Genomic DNA, 19,565 nt, shown 5'->3' with positions numbered 1-19,565 from the left:
CCTGCGCCGCGCCGGGCCTCGCTCCCCGTGCGTCCTGCGGGGGTGGAGGCGCGGAGAGGCGGCAAGCGCAACTGGGGAGGGGGGCGGCGCAGAGGCACAGACAGAGGCGCGGAGGAGCGGAGAGAGAAGACGTGGAGGGAGGGAGGGAGGGACGGAGCCTGGACAACGGTGGACACGGCATCGCGCCCTGGGAAGAGCTTATCGCGCAGCAGGCGCCGGGCTCCAGGCACCAAGAGAGACAGCCCGGGTGGTCTCCGGCCGTCCATGCACAGAGCGCCTTCTCCCACAGCCGAGCAGCCGCCGGGCGGAGGGGACAGCGCCCACCGGATCCCGCAGCCCAGACTCAAGTTAGTGGGCAAAGGGAGGCGGCGGGGAGTGGAGATGGGTGGAGCTGGACTCGGGAATGGGGTCCAGAGGGCGGAGGTCGAGGAGAGGACGTGGGGAAGCGGGACGGGGGTGGGGGGTGGAGACTGATGAAAAAGGGGGTGCGTCTTCAAATTAGGGGACCATGGAAGCAGACAGGGATCTGATGGAGGTGCATATAAAAGAGTAGTGCCTAATTCTTCATTCCCGGTTTACCCTGTGGGTATAATCTGGCATGCGAGTCTCCTGCAAAGAATGTGGGAGCCTCCAAGCACCAGGGGAAGCCCTGGAGCTCGGGCTGGCAACAGTGTGGGTGCGGGGGGGTTGGGGGGAGTCCGTCGTTGGCACGGAGCGCGCGGCACCCTAGGGTCCAGGAGAAGCCGGGGCCTTTGAGTTAAAGGAGCATGAACAGAACTGTGGGGAGAAGGGGTGCTTTAGGGGTCCATTCCCATAGCTGTCCCTTTATTCACAGAGTGGGGAGGGGAGTTTCGGTGGTGCAGCCCCTCCCTCAAGAGGCCTTGAGTTGATCCCCCACTCGGCTTGAAGATGTGGGTGGGAAATAAGGGAGAGGAGAGTAGGCGGGAACCCCCGGGCGGTTTCGCCCACAGGCGCTACCACCGTGGGAGTGTGTGTGGGCAGAACGGCCCTAGAGCAGAACAATTGAGGCGCCCCTCCTCTCTCCCGGCGCCGGAGGTGAGACAGGCCCACCTACAGAGCAAGTGGGGAAGGTCACAGCTAGGAGAGGGTCCAACTCAGGGGTACTGGGCAGCCTGGAAGAGAGAAGTTCTCGGGGGAGAGAGCAAGAGTGGTTAAGAATGGCTAATCCGTGGAAAAAGCTGAGAGGAGAGGAACAGCGGTTCACCTGGCTCACTGAGTGGGAAAGCCAGGGAAGGGGCCACACCCCTCCCTCTCAGCCACCTGGGCAGGATGCCACCGTGGAGTGAAGCTGGCTAGTAGTGGTCCTCAGTGTCCACTGTGGAGACGACGTGGATTTTTCTTAGTGTGGAATGTCACCTTGAGTAGTGTTGAGATTGAGGCTGCTGAGTGTTTCGTATGGAAGATGGGACGGTTTCTGGGGAGAGGGAAGTCCAGTAATCCCAGGAGTGTGCTGGGAATTCTCAGCGCACAACGTCTTCTTACCCCACACCAGAAAGGTAATGGGGGTAAAACAAGAGTCTTTAACTCCTGCAAAGATAGGGCACTGGCTTTCGGTGCTTTTGGCTAGGCTGAGATGGCATTGTTATGTCTATGCCTCTGAGCAGTGCTTAATTCTCATAGTTTGTGCTCAGACCTGGGCACTGGGCACTAGCATTCAAACGAGGGAGGAGAAGAGAAGCAGGGAGGAAAAAGAGGACAATTGTTAGTGTGGGTTGGTACCCAGCAGGGGGACTTGCACCGACTGCCTCCCTCTTGTGCCCCTCCTTCTCAGGCCCAGTGCCCGAGCCATGGCACTGCCTCGGACGCTGGGGGAGCTGCAGCTGTACCGAGTCCTGCAGCGCGCCAACCTCCTTTCCTACTATGAGACCTTCATCCAGCAGGGAGGGGACGACGTGCAGCAGCTGTGTGAAGCGGGTGAAGAGGAGTTCCTGGAAATCATGGCACTCGTGGGCATGGCCACCAAGCCCCTCCATGTCCGACGCCTGCAGAAGGCACTGAGAGAGTGGGCCACCAATCCAGGGCTCTTCAGCCAACCAGTGCCTGCCGTGCCTGTCTCCAGCATCCCGCTCTTCAAGATCTCTGAGACTGCGGGTACCCGGAAAGGGAGCATGAGCAATGGGCATGGCAGCCCGGGGGAAAAGGCAGGCAGTACCCGCAGTTTTAGCCCCAAAAGCCCTCTTGAACTTGGAGAGAAATTATCACCACTGCCTGGGGGACCTGGGGCAGGGGACCCCCGGATCTGGCCAGGCCGGAGCACTCCAGAGTCAGACGTTGGGGCAGGAGGAGAAGAGGAGGCTGGCTCGCCCCCCTTCTCCCCACCTGCTGGGGGAGGAGTCCCTGAGGGGACTGGGGCTGGGGGGCTGGCAGCAGGTGGGGCTGGGGGTGGTGCAGACCGACTGGAACCAGAGATGGTACGCATGGTGGTGGAGAGTGTGGAGAGGATCTTCCGGAGCTTCCCGAGGGGGGATGCCACAGAGGTCACGTCCCTGCTGAAGCTGAATAAGAAGCTGGCACGGAGCGTGGGGCACATCTTTGAGATGGATGACAATGACAGCCAGAAGGAAGAGGAGATCCGCAAGTACAGCATCATCTATGGCCGCTTCGACTCCAAGCGGAGGGAGGGCAAGCAGCTCAGCCTGCATGAGGTGAGAACCCGGAGTCTCTCAGGATTGCCCTTGACTCCCAGGCCTCAATCCACTCATCTCTGAGAATTCCGACATTCTCCAACTCTGTTTCATTGCCCCTTGATCAGGACCCCAGGCCCTGACCCCATCCCCACCCACTCCAGCTGCTACCGTCCTTCCTTTCTCTACTGAGGGGGAAGCAGAGATAAAGGCCAGAAGCCAGCTGTTCAGCTCCATGTCACTCAGGACCCCACAGGAGTGGAGGAGGCCCTGGGCATTCCTAGGAAGCTGTGGGTGCTGACCTTTGTCTTCCTTCCTCAGAAAGCTCCTGTGTGGTGTCAAAACCAAAGCAAGCATCTGATGGTTGGGCCTCATTTTTCTGATGAGGGGTGTGAGGATGTCTGGGTAAGGCAGTGGGAGAGTTAGGGTGCTGACTGCTCAGGCTGCCCTCTCTCCACAGTTGACCATCAACGAGGCTGCTGCCCAGTTTTGCATGAGGGACAATACGCTCTTACTGCGGAGGGTAGAGCTCTTCTCCCTGTCCCGCCAAGTGGCCCGAGAGAGCACCTACCTGTCCTCTTTGAAGGGCTCCAGGTGAGACTCCTTCCTTGGGTTCTTCCTAGATTGGAATTCTGCCAGGGAGTTGGATCATGTCCTAACCTCCAGCTCAGGCAGCTCTAGGTCTGCTTTCCACCCACCTCCATGTCCTGTCTTTGGCCAAGTCAATCTGAGGTCTGATCCGTCCTCCCATCCATCTCAGGTCCCCCCACCCCCCACAATAGTGCCTGAGCTGGAGACTCCTACCCAGCCATCTTCTTTGCAAAGTTTTCAAATAGTGCATGTCAATGGCCAGATTCTGTGTCTTGTCCATCATGTACCCCTTTTTCCCTTCTCACCACCCTTATTCTTCTCCATCTTTGCAGGCTCCACCCTGAAGAATTGGGAGGTCCCCCACTGAAGAAGCTGAAACAGGAGGTATGTTTTCCAGGGTGTGTGTAGAAGGGTAGGGCAGCCTTCCCCAATCCCCTCCTTTGTCAGGTCCTCATTTCCCCATTTGGGGCATCCATAGGTTGGCGAACAGAGTCACCCTGAAATGCAACAGCCTCCCCCAGGCCCTGAGCCCTATGCCACATATCGCCCCAGCCTGGAGGAAGACAGCGCCAGTCTGTCTGGGGAGAGTCTAGATGGACACTTGCAAGGTGAGTGTGCATCAGAGCACTCTGTCTTCACTGCAGGGAGGAGGGGATGGGGGTAGGAGGAGTGAGTGAGCCAGGAGACAACTGCCTGGAACACGGTCAGTCGGTCGGGAGGCCTGGCTGGACAGGGGCAGAAGGGCCTATGGGTCTGGCTGTGTGGTTGAGGGTGGGGGTTCCATTGGCTGCAGCCCCTTATCTGACCCGTGCCCATGCCCACAGCTGTGGGGTCGTGCCCAAGGCTGACGCCGCCCCCTGCTGACCTGCCTCTGGCATTGCCAGCCCATGGGCTGTGGAGCCGCCACATCCTGCAGCAGACACTGATGGATGAGGGGCTGCGGCTCGCCCGCCTCGTCTCCCACGACCGCGTGGGCCGCCTCAGCCCCTGTGTGCCTGCGAAGCCGCCTCTCGCAGGTGAGGCAGCCGGCAGTGCTGTCCCCAAGCACCCCAGCCACCCAGGCCCTACACAGCAGTTCTGGTGTCCTGGGGCCACGTGGGAGGAAGAGGTATATAGTCACCAGAGAGGGCAGTAGGAGTGTTAAGCTCCAGCCAACCAGGCCTTGGGTAGAGGAGAGGAGGACCCTGTTGAACTGTTCCCTCTTATGACCTTAACGGAGATATGTGAAGGAGGAGCTATGTTAAGTAGGGTGACAGAGAGTGGGGGACGAAGGGGAGCAGGAAGGAGGGTCACCAGTAAGGGAAGCTGGGATGGAAATTCCACCAGTGCAGAAGGGTGGAGCAGACAAGGAGTCGTAGGGATAAGGTTGCCCAGCTTGGAAGCAGAGGAGCCCAAAGGGAATGCTTTGTGTGTGGATGGGGGGAGAGGGAGTGGGCCAGCAGAGGGCCGGGCTGCGGCTGGGCTGAGAGTGACGCAGCAGACAAAACCACCAACCCTGGCTTGGTATTTTTATACTGTGCGTGGGTGGGAAGTGGGGGCGGGGACTGGAAAGGGGGTTCTTCTTGAGGGAGGAGCTGAGAAGTTGACTTCTTGTGTTCCCCCTGATTTGGTACCAAAAAACTTGGGAGTCCTTGGTAGGGTGGGTGGGGCCGGGGGGGGGGGGCCAGGCGTGAGGGGGGGGGCAGAACCTGGGAAGGGGGGGAGGGGAAGAGGTCAGAGCCAAACCGCCCCCGCAGCTCCTGACAGAACCAGAAATTCCAGCAGAACGGAGGCGGGAAAGACAGACACACAGAGACAGAGAGCTACACACAGCCAGAAAGGGGAGGGAGGCTGCACACACTTGGGCATGGAACCTCTCCATATACATGCAGTACACGGGTGGCAGTTATTCAATAAGTCAAGCTCATCTTCACAGCTTTCATGGCCCCTGCTTCTGCTCCCAACCACTTCCCTCTGCAGCCTCCACCCCTACAGTCTCCTAACCTGCCCCTTTTCCCTGCAGAGTTCGAGGAAGGGCTGCTGGACCGATGCCCGGCCCCAGGACCCCATCCCGCTCTGGTGGAGGGTCGCAGGAGCAGCGTGAAAGTGGAGGCTGAGGCCAGCCGGCAGTGAGGGGTGGACTGGTGTCCACAGACCCAGGACCCCATACTTCTGGCTCACACAGACCCCACAGTCTCTGTCCCTGAATCTAGTCACAACCCTGGATCCTTCTGCCGCCCTTCTCCTGCCTCCCACCTGCTCCATGGGCATAGGACTATGGGGCTTCAAGCAATAATGAGCAGGGGCCTGGCGAGAGGACACAAGGAGGGTGTGTGGTGCCCTTCACCCCTGCCCAGCTCGAGGGGCCAGGACTCTGCCTCCAGGGCATTTGGGATTCTCCCCTCCCTCACACAACACACTCCCATTCTCTCTAGGTTTGCACCAGTGGTGTAAGCAGCTGGACTGAGTTTGGACATGGGGGAAAGGGGAACTTCCCTGGAAAGGTCCAGCGGCTAAAAATGGCAACATTTCCTCCCAGAAATGGGGGCCCGGGAACACTGGACCTGCTCCTTTTCCCCTCCTCTTCCCCATTTTCGTGCTTCTAGTTTGTTTCTTTAATTTAACAAGTGCTGCAGTTTGCCCACCCATCCCCATCTCTCCTCAAGTCCTCAGCAGTTCTTTCTCTCCTGCCCTGGTAGGGGTGGGGGAGGGTGGGATCCCTTCACCAGTCCCCTCAGGAAGCCTGGGTTGGACTCAGGGTCTCCCCCAGCTGGGGGCTGGACCGCAGCACCTATCCGAGCAGTTAGAACATCTTTCTTTTCAGATCGTGTACAGTAGATTATTTATTTTGTTATTTTGGAATAAAGTTTATTTTATGGCTTAGGATCTATGACCACCCCCAGAGGGAGAAAGGGTGGCATGGGATGGGGGTGTGAAGTGAAGCTGGTGGTGAATGGGGAATAGAAGAGAAGCAGCAGGCCGGGCCCATTAGTACACTGGAGAGCCACACGGCTGGGCCTGGACACCACGCTCTCACTCCGTGGTTCCTGGTGGCATTGAGGGTGTGGAGCTACTGAAGCTACAGCCATATGTAGATGTCACAGCCACATAGACCAACCTGGGCACAGTCATACTCAAAACAGAGTACATTTCGGTAGCAAATGTCAGGCCGGCACAGTCACTGATGTCTTGTGCGGTGTCTCACGCTTTCAAGTTTGTGTTGTCACACAGGCAAAAGCAGACACGTTATATGTGGTCATACAACTAACGTGACATCTATACATTAACGTGTCTCGATACACGCTTTCACACAGCTATACATGGAGAAACTCAGCCCTTGTTCTGCACAATCTTGTACACATACCAAAAGCCTCTTCCTGACAGGAATTTGGGGCTCTATGGGATTTTTTAAAAAATCTGGGCTGAAACCATATCAGTAACCACATATTCAGACCCCTCCTCTCCTCCCATGCTGGTTCCCCTGAACTATTTTCCTAGTCCCCCAGGGCTGGGATCCAAGTCCATGCCCTCTATCCGCAGCCTCTAATGTGAATGTCTACAGGTGCCCTGTAGACATCTTGGGCCCTGGCTTGGAGTGGACAGAGAAACCCTCCCTTCCCTAACCTGTGTTCTCACCCAACTCCCTCCTGCTCAGCCCCATCTTCCACAGAGAGCTGTGTGTGTGTGTTCTTCAGGCACAGGGGTGTTGGGGCATGTCTCACTTTGGAGCTTGAACTTCCCCCTTCCAGTGCTGGAAGGGGGCAAGCAGGGATATGTGGTAGGAAGGAAGGAGTGGATTGGCCCCACCCACCATGCATCCTCCTGGCAGTCTTTTCCTCCTGGAGTAGGTGGCGATGGGAGGGCACCCTTTCCATCTGCTGCTTGGCAGGAGCATGAGGTGGTGTCCAGAGCAGGTCCACGGGGGTAGTAGAGGAACTGTCTCTCCGGGCTCCCCCTGCAGCTGCAATCACCAACTGGGGTTGGCCCTTAAGTCCAGATGGGACATTGAGAGCCCAGACTGCCCATAGGGGGAGGGCTGCAGGAGGGTCTGGGCTCCTAAGGATCCTCCCCCTGACTCCCCTTGCCCCTCCAGGAGAAGCTTGGTGAGGTCCTGTTCAGTGGGAGGCAGCAGAGGAGGGAACATGTCTTCATCGACCCTGCAAAGAGAAAGGGGAAAAGCGGTGGGGTAAACATGGTACCCACTCCCATATCCCCCACCCAACCTCTACCTGCAGGCTGCCACTCACCAGGTGCCCTGAGGGAACCCTCCTACCGGCTGGCTCAGGCAGCTGTCTTCTGCCATGGTCACATCTGAGCAGAGCAGGGGCTCAGGGCTGGACACGGCATGCTCCTGAGGCTGGCACTGTAGCAGGCCCCTGCCGGGGACCAGAATAGGAAATAGGAAGGAGAAGGTGAGACCAGGAAAGAATGGGGAGCATGGGGTCAGGAGGAGCTTTGTCACTTACTGGGGGTGAGGCTGGTCAAAGGATAGGCTCATCTGACTTAGGCTGGGGGGCATCTGCAGGTGAGGCCTGGAAGCAGGAAGGAGGGCACAGTGAGAGCAAAGAAAGGTGGGCAAAGGCAGGGTGTTGCAAAGTCAAAACCACTGAGCAAGGAAACAGGCTCTGGCTTGATTATCTGCTCACTGACTGCATTGCCATTTCTGTGCTCTGAGCTCAGGCTTATCTGTATTTTATCTGTGTGTATGTGGTAGAGGGGAGGGTGGATCAGCCAATTTTTAATGTTTCTTTGGACTCTGAACTTTGGTGGTTCTAAGTCCCCCAGTCTCCGCCCCTACTCCTGGGAGGGGAGATGTTGTGCCTTGACCAAGAATTAATAAGCACCTGAATGTTACTTGGGGAAGAAAAATGTCTACGCCACTTCAAGGCCAAAACAGTTGAATAAATAAAACTCAACATAGCAGAAAAGTGACAGTGGGTTTCAGGGGCAGGAGGGAAAATATTTACATAGCTCTTGCTGTAAGCCTGGCACTATGCTCAGCTTTCCATGTGTTATGAACTCATGTAACCTTCACAGTAATCCTGTGAGGTAGGTGTTATTATTATCATTATTATCCCCCACTTTACAGATGAGGTGCCAGAGGTCAAGTAATTTGCCCAAAGTCAGTAAGTGGCAGAACAGGAATTCAAACCCAGGCAGTCTGGATGTTAACTGATACCCCTCAACAGTAAACAGAAGAGACAAAGAAATGGTGTTAGCATTTGCTGTCCCCTTCTCACAGAGGAGCCTCTCCTAACAAATGCAAATGCCCATCCCGTTGGGACACCATCCCACTCCACCTCCAAGAGGTTTCCACTTACTCCTGGAAGGGTGGCAACACATTGACCAGTTCTTCCTGGGGGAGGCCTTGATATGAGGAGATGGAGTGAGAATGTGGTGGGTACCCCTGGGGCCTGGGGAAAGAAAGCAGACCCCCTGATGCCAGTTCTTCTCCTGGACACCCCCACACCCTGCCTCAGGGAGGGGAATCCCTTTCATAGAAAGGAAAATTCCCTGTGTTGGCCTCCAATGCCAGCTCTCCCAGATGACCAAGCTGAAAGCCCACTCCCATTCCTGTCTCTTGAACTCCTTACACCATATCTGGGCCAAGCTGCATGCTCCTGGAGGAATCAGAGGCCATTCCAAGATCATAAGAGGGCACCATGGTAAGCATCTGGGGCTCTGGGGTGGGAAGTGGCTGGTCCCTGGAGGAGAGAAGGAGGCACATGTGACTAATCAAGGGTTGATAACACCACTTCTTCCTGCAGGTGAGTACCAGCCCTGGACCCCACCCAAAATCCACATCAACACACTCACCTTTCCACAGTCATCTTGATGGTAGCTGGGACATAACCCCTGCCATCCTTACCCATCTGTTCAGCTGTTGTGGGAAGGAAAGGAGAGCCATGGAGTGCTCTGGAGTGAGGGAAGAAGGGAGGTGGAAAAGGTGGGCATGACTGATGGGCAGGTAGGAGAAGTGGGGCTTGAAAATGGTAGTGAAAATGGGGAGGGAAGTCAGGGATGACACAGCAGGCAGGGAGAGGGGGGCAGCTGCGATCAGGGAGGAGGCGGTAACAGGAAGGAACGAGAACTGCCAGCTCCAGCTCACGCTTGTAGTGGCTCCTGAAAGCTTCATCCTTGGGTTTCTTGGGGTAGAGGTTTTTGAGCTGAGCAAGATCCCGGATTCGGTCCCCCAGCGAGCGAATGGACAGGTCTTTGGCAGAGAATGGCTGGATGTTCTCTATCTGCGGGGAGCCTGCAACAGGAAGGAGACCCTGGGTCCCATCTGTCCAGACTTCCCCTTCCCCAGCCCCCACCACAAGACCCATTCTCAATCCAACAAGCCAAGGGAGACCCCCTAGGGTAGTGGTCCTGAGGGGGGGAGATTCACTAGTCTCCAGAGCTCACAGTGAGAAGGTGGAAATTTAGACTACTGAGAGAAGAAGAGAAGTTGGACCTAGGAAGGAACCTCCTGAAGATCAGGGTTGGCATCAAACAAGGCCAGGACATTTCCCTCCCAGAAGAAACCCCAGAGGGCACAGGCACAGAGGCAGAGGACTGGCTGGGGTGACCTCACCATCCTGGCCCCGGATCACATGGGCAATGGTGATGCCCCCAATCTCTGAGTCACTGAAGCGAAGGAGGAAGGTCCCATCAGGCTCGTTGAGAAGAAGGTTAGTGACATACTGTTTGCTGATGAAGCCGATGATCAGCCTGACCAGAATGAAGGAGAGGATGAGGGTGTGGGCATTGGTGTAGAGAGGGAGCTGGAGGTACAGCTGCTCAGGCCACCTGGGGCAGGGACTAACCGGTCTGACCAGTAGCTCCGGAGACAGCGTTTGGTGAGGTCCAGGACACCATCGAACCACTGCCAAAAGGTGAAGCCACGGCCAAGCAGGATCTCCTGTGGGGGTCAGGGGGCAGCTGATGTGAGGGGGAGAGGGCCACAGCTGGAGCCTGGTTAGGGCAAGCACCGGGCTGTCAGTGCCCACCCAACAGAATCAAAGGGCTGAGGAACCAAACTGGATCTGAGACCCCATCAATGACAATGGCTAACACTCTTGCTTACCATGTTAGCACTAGGCACTATTCCAAGCCTTTCCATGTATTAATTTGTTTGATCTTTACCAGGTTATGGAAGTAGGTACTCTAACAATCCTATCTTACAGATGAAAAAATAGAAGCCCAGAAAGGTCAAATGACTTGCCCAGGTCTACACAGCTGGTGAGAAGCAGAGCTGGGATTTAAACCCAGGCACTGTGATGCTCGAGCCCCTCAGCCACTGTGCTACACTTCCTCCCTAATGAGGCCCCGGCAGAGGGGGAGTCCAGAAGAAGGTGACTTGCTGAGTGTAATTGTTCTGCTCTCTTTGTTAACACATCTTCTGGCCACATGGGCTTTTCTTTCTTCCTTTTTTCAAAAGAGAGCAGTACATGGCTGCATTTACCCAGCTGATCATCAACCAAGACACCCAGATCTCTTGTTTCCCCTGTTCCTGTAATTAACCCAGTCCTAAACCACCTCACTTTGGAGGCAGTAAACTATAGCAGTTCAGAACAAGAGTCAGAAATATGGGGTTCCATCCTAGCCATGCCATACACCTACTGTGAGACCTTGGACAAACTACTTAACTGCTCTGAGCATCACATTTCTCATCTGTAAAATGGTGATAACAATAGAACCTACCTCAAAGAGATGTTGGGAGGATTAGGTGAGATAATTTACATAGAGTGCTAAGCACAGTGCTTGGCATATAGTAAGCTGTCGATACAAGGTAGCTGCTATTACTGCACATGTCACTGTAGAATTGTGTATAATTTTTGCAATAGGAATTATTTTCCCCATGGGTCAAAGTCATTTTGAATCAGAGCTCTATTTACATACAATCTGGACAAGTCATGCAAGTCCCTGGTAAAGAAGAAGTACAAGGGGTCCCCAGACCAAAACCTGAGGGATGCCAGAGAACACACAATCTGGGCTGACCCCCAGGGCTGTGGGGTTTTCCTCCCTGGGCCATGACAGAGGCCTGATGGACATGATGGAGCATCGTGAAAATCCCAGCGGTCGTGTCCCAGGGTGGAGGATGGAGAAGCCCTGAGTTGAAGAGCTTGGGGGTGGGAGATCCAAAGGGAAGGGAAATGACCTTGTTGAACTGTGACCAGGACACAGAACGGTGCTGAAAGGCCTCTATGCTGGGGCTGTTGTCATTGAAGATCTTCTGGGCCAGGAAGAAGAAGTGCTCTGGGAGCAGCCCCCTGTTGGTCCCCACCTCAGCCATGAACTTGAGGTTCAGAGTTTCACACATCTTCTCCCAGGGCACTCGCTCAGCCACTACAAAGGGCACACGATCCTGGGGCGAAAGGGGAAGGAGAGAGCACCTCAGGCTGTCATCCTTATTCTTCCTCAAGTGGGCCTTCATCTTTCCCACCTTCCTGAGGCCTACCCTTCCCCAGTATCGTCCTCTTGAATTTACTCTTAAGCCTGGTGCTTTTTCAGTAATAGTCTGTGAGGCTATGGCGTGATAGTTGTTAAGACTGAAAAGAGGTCAGAAATACGAAAGCAGGCCCATGCGATGGAGTTAGACCACACAGTTTGAGCATGCCTGCCATCCACGAGCCTGCACCCCCATGTTAGAACCCGCCCTACCCCATCCCCCAACTCCGACTCTTTCCTCACCATCTCAGAGAAGGCATTGTCCCACAGGATGGTGGCTTTGGCATTGTTGTCTTGGTTGCCATGGACGATGACCACCAGGGGCAGAGACAGGGCCTGAAGTGGGTGAAGAGAGGGTTTCTTCTCAGTGGAGCAAGAGGTTTCCTTAGGGGGCTGGCTCCAAGTGTGCAGGGGAGTTATTGGACTCACACAGCACAGTTTAAAAGCTCATGGAATGTCACTGAATGCTTTCTGAAGCTCAGCCAGGGCCTTACTATAGAGACGTGGTTCCAAGTCAATGCTATGGATCCAGGTTTCCGACACAGTATTTGTGTGACCTGGGCAAACTACTTAATCACTCTGTGTCTCAATGTCCTTATCTGTAAAATGAGGCTAGTAATAGTACCTACCTCACAATGTTATTGTAAAAACCATACATGTGTGTGTGTGTGTGTGTCACTTAACAGTGCCCTGGTCTATAGAAAGTGCTCAGTGTGAGTTGCTATCCACTACTGTCCCCTCATATGTGCACTCCATGTTCTTGCCCTCCCCACTCACCCGGGCCCCACTAAGCATGAATCCCAGGCATATGGGGTATGGAGCAGTCACAAGGCGTGAGGGTCCAAGGCCTCCATGTGTAGCATGGAGGGAAACATGGGATCCCGGGTTGTGGCAGGGTCAGGGCCGGGGCTCACCTGCAGCTGAATGGGGAGTTTATTGGTGCCAAGCGTGAAGCTGGTGGAAAAGAGCACAGCACACTTCTCCTCGGTGACAGACTCGGTGCCCTTCCGCTCACACCGCTTGATTTTCTTCAGAAGCTGCCAAGTGGGGTGAGGGAGAGCAGGGGTGGAGGGGTGAGGGTAGAGACCACTTCTCTTGGCTCCCAGACATTCTCTCCAGGGAGAGACCTGTGGTCTGAGGACCCCTGGTCCCTATTTCCTGCCCACTGCACCCTGAAGGCCCTCACCAGGTTCTTGAACAGGGCAGAGCAGCAGTTCCCAGGGATGCTGTTCTCCAGGGGCACAGTGTTGTTGATGATTTCTCCAGTGCTTTCTCTGCCAGGGGAGGTCAGAGTGTGAACAAGCTCATCCAGGTGTGGTGTGGAGCTTGAGTCCATGGGTGAATGGTGTGGACTACCCGCTGTCACTGGCCCTAAATCTCCATGTCCCTTCTTAAGTGCTTAAGGGAGGAGTCTCCATCTTGTCCAAATTATGATGCCAAAACCCCATTCCAGCCTGAATGGGCCTCTCCCCTCCTTCTGCCTTGACCATTCAGGTCTCCACATCCCATGGCCCTCCCTCCCCATCACCCTGTTCCTTGTGGCACCAGCCCCCCAGGCTCCTCTTGCCTCCATCACCCCAACAGGCCTTTTCCAGCCCCAGGTCCAGCCCCAGCTTACGCGCCAGCCCCGGGCCCCTGGGGCATGCTCAGCTCCCTCGCCTGCTTCTCAGTCACCATGTCAGCCCTGACCAGCGGAGGCTTAGCTGGGGATCCCAGGAACTGCAGGCCCAGCAGGAATCGAACCCCAGCCTGGAACTTGGTCTGAGTTTTCAGAACCTGGGGGGGCTGCTTCTCCACCAGGAAAGAGCTGGGAGGAGTGAGGAGGACACAAGGGGAGTTATGGGCGCCCTCCCCAAACTCTAACTCTCTTCTTTCTTTGGGGCCTGCTGTAGGCCAGATTGGGGTCTCACAGGGCATACCTGGTGACAAGGGTTCGCAGGACTTCATCCAGCTGACTAATCAGCGATGCCTGGGTCTTGGGCTCAAAGTTCCCACCAGCTGCCCCTATCTCCTGCTGTAGCTGGGAATAAACGTCCACCAGGCTTTCACACCTGGGGCCAGGACAGTGGTCAGGGGGCACAGGATTCAGGCTGTCTCTTCCAGCCCAGACCTCCTCCCCCTAAATGCAGGGAAAAAGCAGGGTATTGTGTGTGGAGGGGTGGGATGGGCAGTAGGTATGGCTGCCAGGCACCTGGGCTGAAGGGGGCTCTGGACCTGCTTTGGCTCTGGATTGGAGGTCCATTCTCAGTGTCTAGACCCCTGTGGAATCCTGGCTGCCTTTTCCCCAGGGCTCTTGTACCCAGCTGCCAGCACATATAGTGCTTTTAGGCAACTTGGAAAGAGCTCCTGCCCCACAGGCCAAATAGAAAAAGATTCCTCATTCTGGGCATGTGGCTTGAAGAAACAAGCATGAGTTGGATGAGCCCCCATGTGTGCCCTCTCGACTGGGCACAATTGTACAGGATGCGACATGAACAACAGAGTGCATAACCCTGCTGGAACGAGCTTCTCTGAGTCTTGGCCCACTTCAAGGCCCTCCCTTCTGGTTTCTTCTCTGTTACACCTGTGGGTCCTCCAGAAGGGACAGCAGATGTCCACCCCCAGCCTGCCTCCCCTATCCATCAGTCTTGCCCCAACCTCTCCTGTAGCGGCGCCAGGCTCTCCTCAAAGGGTGCGCCATTCCCTGCCAGCTGCTGCTGCCGTTTCCAAATCTGGATCCTCTTCAGCACCAGGGCCTGGGCTGCCTCCAGCTCCCCAACGGTCTCTTGCAGCAGAGTGGCCAATGCCTACAGGCAGAGAGGGGCCTGAGCCAGGGCCACACACTACCTCCTCACCCAGCTCCTGGGGATAGGGCTCTGTATCTCACCTCTCTGGCCTTCCCTTACCCCACCTCTGTCTGTGTCTCTCTGAGATCTAACCTCCATCCCTCCAGCTGCACTTTGAGTTCAGTCTCCACCTCTTAGCCCACTACTCACCTCACTTGGCCCAGTCCCATTGGCAGGATTTTCTATCAAGCTGTGCAGAGACACTGAGGGTGGGGACAGAAATCAGGGGTGCAGATAGATTGGAGGTTCAGTCAAGGTTGAGGTCCAAAAGGGGATTACTCCCACACACTCCCAAGAACCCTCTTAGGGCTCCAGGCCCTGGTACCACCTTGGCCAGCCTTAGCCCCTTGCTGCAGGGCTTCTCGGAGAAGGCGGATCTCCCCCATTCGGTGCTGCAGCCTCCGCAGGGCTGTGTTAAACTTGAGTTCTTCCTGCTTCCAGTGGAAAGGCATTGGCAGGTGGTGGAACTGTGCAGGAGAGACAGTTGCCAAGAGGTGAGACACTCTGCCTATCCCTCTACACCCAGCCTCCACTCTCTGCGATGTAGGAAAGGAGACAGACCACTTCCCTTTTCTGGCTCCCCTTTCCCCTTTAGCAGTTCTTCCTGACCTTTCGGAATCCCCTGGGGATAAGACCTTTCTCCTGGCAGAATCTGCTCCTTACCCCTTTCTCTGTCCTCCCCAGGCCTTGTTACCCTCAGCTCCTCATTTGAAGCTTCCTTGAGCTTGGCTTGGAGTTCACTCTGACTGCAAGAACCTCCTTTGGTCATCCTGGGTCTAGACTACTGAGCCTTTCCTGAGGTTCAGATTCTTTCTAGTTTCTCATGGCTCAGGCTAAAGTCCAGGGAACTGAGTTGGAATGGGTAGTAGGATATCACAATACCTGTTCCATAACAGCTTTTTTCTCCCCTTGAAGTATTTGTCTGAAAGTGACCACCAGCTTCAGGGGGTCCCTCTGATATATGCTCTATAGAAGTGAGGGTGGTAGGCAGTTAGCTTGGCTCTTACTCATGTTCTTCTCCCGCTCCAAACTCCAGGCCCCCATTCACAGATACACTGAAAGGCAGCACATCTGTAGATCCAGGAGTTTTCATGCATTTGCATGCTTTTAAAATATAGTTTGAATGTTGGCTAATAGCTGACCCCAGGAACATCAATTTGCTTCCAAGATCCAACCAATTTTCTTCCATCATCCAATGGTCACCCTGCTCCTCCTTGACCCCCACCCCAGCCTTATCCCTTCCCCACCCAGCCATGTCCCCTCTCCTCCTGTCTCACCTCCAGAGTGCCGATGTGTTGCAAGATGGAGCTCCCCTCCCCCTGCTCTCCCACCGAGGTCTGAAGGCGCTGGACAGTGGCTGAAAGTAGGGCACTAGCCATGTTGCAGCAGAAGGCATCTGAGCCCACCAGGAACTCCCTACGGGAAAATCAGGATGTTGCTGTCCCAAGTCAGGGCTTCCTCAGCTCTCCTGAGCCTCCACCCTACAGCCAACAGCTCAGCCGTTCTTTCCCTCTTCCTATTCTCCATCTAGGTCCTCTGCAGCCTTCAGCCATGCCTCTTGCTCCCCATTCTTCCAGCTGTTGTGAGGAGTGCCCTTGCCCCAGCCCTGACCTCCCTCTTCTTTGGCTTAGTCTCCTAAGAGGTGGGGGAGTCTCACGTGTCCGCATGCATAATCTGGTCTTGATAGGGCACCAACTCCCCACGAAATCTAGGCCACTGCACTTGGAATTACAGGTCCCAAGTCCCAAATTCCATGGGTTGGGGGAGAGAATCTAATGAGAGGGAAAATGGTTAGGAGAGGACTTGGGGGACCAGCATGGGGCAGCCAGAACTCACCAGGGCTGGTTTTCCAGCCAGTCACCCAGGAGGTGCCGCAGGTGTTGAGGAAAGTCTACATAGAGCCGCTGTAGCTTTTCTGGGGGCATCTTGGAGACCAGACCCCACAGAGACATGATCTGGAATTTGGAGGGTGCCTGGAAGAGAGAAACAAGACCACTCCAAGAGGTGCTTGAGACACTTGGCCTATCTTCTGGGGTAGCCAGGGACTTCCTGTAGGAAGCCTTCCCAGAGACCATCCCCACTGCCACTGCGGATGCCACCTCAAACCAGGGGCATCCTTGGTCAATGCCTGAGACAGCTTAACACCTTCAGTGGTAGACACAGAGACAGTAGGGGTGGGAAGAGCTGAGCTGCAGCCAGGGGTTGGGGAGACAAGGGGAGACAGGGCAGTGGAGAAGGAGCTCTCTTAGAGAAGGCAGAGGACTTGGGTTGCAGCTCTAGACCTCGCTCTGGTTCTGTGGGCAAGGAACCTCCCTTCTGAGGGCTTAGATCTTCTCATCTATGAACTATGAGGGTTAGATGAGAGGAGAACTTTTCAAACTTTTTAAACCAGATAATTTTCGTTTTTGATCTGAGGAATCCCAATCACATAAAATGTGTAAAATTGGGGTTGCTCTGTTGACAGCAAGCATGGAAGGCCTGGAACTCTCCTACTTCTACTTCCATCTCCCCACCCCTGACCCCAAAGATGTCCTGGAAAAAACTCTCAAAATTCTAGGACTCCATGAGATCATTTGAAAATCACTAGACTAGATGACGAAGAAGATAGTAGAGTAATAATAGCTACTACTTTTTAAGCACTTACTTTGTATAAGGCATTCCACACAGTGCATTATCTCATTGGAGCTTCAAAACAATTTAAAATATATATAATTTTTCCCTTTCATAGATGAAGAAACCCAGGCTCCTCTAACTTGCCCAAGGCCACTCAGCAAGTGAGTTCAGAAATCAGGCTTTGAATTTGAGTGGGGATTAACCACCACACTGTGCTGTTATGATCCCTTCCAGCTCCAAATTCCATCATCTTAAGAAGAGGGGGAGGGTGGGAGGAGACTTGAAGGAGGAGAGATGGAGAAAAAGGGAAAGTAGAGAGAACTAAGGAAGAGGGTAAGAGAGGCTGGACAAAAAGGAGGGCTAGTAAGCCTGGAGTGAGAAGACTAGAAGAGGGAGGAAAGGAAGCTAGAGGGCTAAAAGGCCAAGGGGAGGAAAGGAAAGAGGGAGAGTGGAAGGAGGAGATGGGAGAAGGAAGGAAGAAGGTTGCATCCCTATTCCTGGGTGGGCTGCAGGGTGGGCTGGGTAGATCAGTGGTTTCCCAGGGGTCTCTCAGTTCATGTTTCTCATAATGTTCCTATCCCAGAGATGAGGGAGGGAGAGGATGGAAACTCCCTGGGTCTCCCCGGACCCGGTGACCCCAAGTCTTCCTATTGCACTTTTAGCCTCTCTCCCAGGACTCCCAAAGGGATGGAAAACAGAGGCCCCACATCTGAGCATTCCTGCTAGAAGACCCTCTTGCCCCTCTCTCCTCTAGTGTCCACTCCATCACCTCACCCCCCCCCCCCCCCCCCTTTTCTCCCGAAGGCAGAATCCTTGTCCCTCCTCCTCAGGGTCCTCCAACAGGCCTTTCTCTAACCACCACTAACCCCTCGGGGTGGGGCACGTTCTGGAGCCATGTTATCTGTGTTTCAAATTCAAGGAAAGAGTCCATTCCTCTCTTCCTTCCCTATCTCTCAGGGTGCTCAGAGTCCGGACCTTTGGCCCCCTACCCTACCCCTATTGGGGATTGGGGTGACTCCTAAGCCGTAGGCAGCCCCCCTTTCTTCTGTATCCCCTTGCTGAGTGCCCAGCCTCCTGGCATAGCCTTGGCTTCAAATTTTCAACCTCCCCCCCTCTTCCCAGACATTAGGAGGCCACATTTTCCCCCACTGTCACCCCATAACAAGGCTGGGGGTCGATAGTCCTGGCCAGGACAGGGGCACCTTTTGCCCTCAGCCCCATGAAGCGGTCGGGGAGGGAGGAGCCAGGGCCTGAGGGGGCGGGGCCTGTGTTCTCTCCTAAACCGGGAAGGGACGAGACATCCCGGATTCTCATTCTCACGGGCCGTTTGGTGGCCTGAACCCGATTACCTCAACCCCTACACTCCCGAATCCCCTGACCGTGGGACCACAGGATCAAAAGTCAAAAGAGCTTCTCTGAGTTGCCCAACGTGTGTGTGCGGCCGTGAGGGCGGAGCCAGTTCAGCAAGCGGAGGGTTAACTCAGCGCCGCCGGGAAATCTCGGCGTCTACGGCAGCCAAGCGTGGAGCAGTTTTGAGGGGGAAATTCCCACCCCCCGCCGCCCCGGGGCACCATGAGATCTATATCTGGGGCGCGCTCCCCCCCCCCAGCCACACCTTTGGACAGAAACCTTTAGAGGGGGATAAGATACGGGTTTGACAAGGACCCACTGTCCCTGGCAACCTAGGGAGGGGCAGCCACTTCCCCCCACCCAGAGGGCAGAGGAGCACTCCTTCATCTCCTCTCGCCCACTTTCCATGCCCCTGGAGGTGCAGGGGTGGAGATGTGGAAAAAGTGACCTATGGGAGTAGAGTGCTGAGGCCTGTACCCACCCCACATTCCTCTGAGAGTTCGAAACTGCCAAAAACCCAGTGCCACCAGCTACCAACGCTAGCTGTAACAGTTTCCTAGGGACCATCCACCCCTCCCAAAAGGCGCCCCCCAACCCACCCCCCGACACTCATAGAGGCTTCCCACCCCCTTCCCTCCTCGGAGGCACCCCCTCACCTTGGCAACCCCTCTGCTGTCTTCTCCCTCTCTCAGTGGGCACTGCCAGGCCCCATCGGTCTGTAGCTCTGTCCAGCGAGTTCAGGGCTGACCTGCATGCACCTCCCACACCCAACACCACCAAAAAGAAAATTCAAACACACACACACACACACACACACACACACAATCCTCTCCTGTCCTTCCTCTTCAGTGTAAGCAGTGGCTGCCCCAGCCTGCTGTTTCCGGCTTCTCTGTCTACCCAGGTCCCTCCCTGGAGCTCTGACGACACAGAGAAGAGAAAGTGGGCTGGAGGAGGAAGAGGAAGAAGTGGGGTGAACATGTGTGCCTTCTGTGCCGGGTGGGGAGCACATGGGGAGACAGGACAGGGGCTCTGGGCCCCAGGGCCAGGCTGAAGGGGAGGCTGACCCTCACTTTTGCCTCCTCAAAAGCGATAAGCTTGTCTCCAGAAAATCTCCTAATGTCAAGCAGAG

The 19,565-nt window shown here is 55.3% G+C and overlaps 2 protein-coding genes across 3 annotated transcripts; one reads left to right on the top strand and one right to left on the bottom strand.

Annotated features, from left to right (window-relative positions):
* The first annotated feature begins 6 nt into the window (after positions 1-6).
* On the top strand, positions 7-6,101 carry NAB2 (NGFI-A binding protein 2 (EGR1 binding protein 2)). Of its 2 annotated transcripts, XM_008579667.1 has the most exons (7): positions 7-347; positions 1,793-2,666; positions 3,106-3,239; positions 3,569-3,620; positions 3,715-3,844; positions 4,061-4,252; positions 5,239-6,101. In XM_008579667.1, the coding sequence occupies exons 1-7, from the start codon at positions 265-267 to the stop codon at positions 5,346-5,348; spliced, it is 1,575 nt and encodes a 524-aa protein (XP_008577889.1). In that variant the 5' UTR covers positions 7-264; the 3' UTR covers positions 5,349-6,101. The 2 variants fall into 2 exon arrangements, with proteins under 2 accessions (XP_008577889.1, XP_008577890.1); XM_008579668.1 differs by lacking the exon at positions 4,061-4,252 and having other exon boundaries at positions 165-347.
* On the bottom strand, positions 6,043-19,355 carry STAT6 (signal transducer and activator of transcription 6, interleukin-4 induced). Its single transcript, XM_008579669.1, has 22 exons — positions 19,093-19,355; positions 16,310-16,446; positions 15,751-15,889; positions 15,356-15,439; positions 14,802-14,940; positions 14,624-14,676; positions 14,286-14,434; positions 13,568-13,699; positions 13,267-13,455; positions 12,835-12,922; positions 12,563-12,685; positions 11,892-11,984; positions 11,359-11,565; positions 10,025-10,119; positions 9,793-9,929; positions 9,325-9,471; positions 9,033-9,096; positions 8,810-8,920; positions 8,537-8,629; positions 7,682-7,747; positions 7,463-7,591; positions 6,043-7,372 (listed from the first exon to the last, which is right to left on the bottom strand). The coding sequence occupies exons 2-22, from the start codon at positions 16,423-16,425 to the stop codon at positions 7,183-7,185; spliced, it is 2,544 nt and encodes an 847-aa protein (XP_008577891.1). The 5' UTR covers positions 16,426-16,446; positions 19,093-19,355; the 3' UTR covers positions 6,043-7,182.
* Between the last annotated feature and the right edge of the window lie 210 nt (positions 19,356-19,565).

Source organism: Galeopterus variegatus, unplaced genomic scaffold, assembly GCF_000696425.1.
Source record: "Galeopterus variegatus unplaced genomic scaffold, G_variegatus-3.0.2 Scaffold1936, whole genome shotgun sequence".
NCBI lineage: Eukaryota > Metazoa > Chordata > Mammalia > Dermoptera > Cynocephalidae > Galeopterus > Galeopterus variegatus.
Note: the sequence above shows the minus strand (reverse complement) of the source record. Positions and strands in the feature narration are given on the sequence as shown.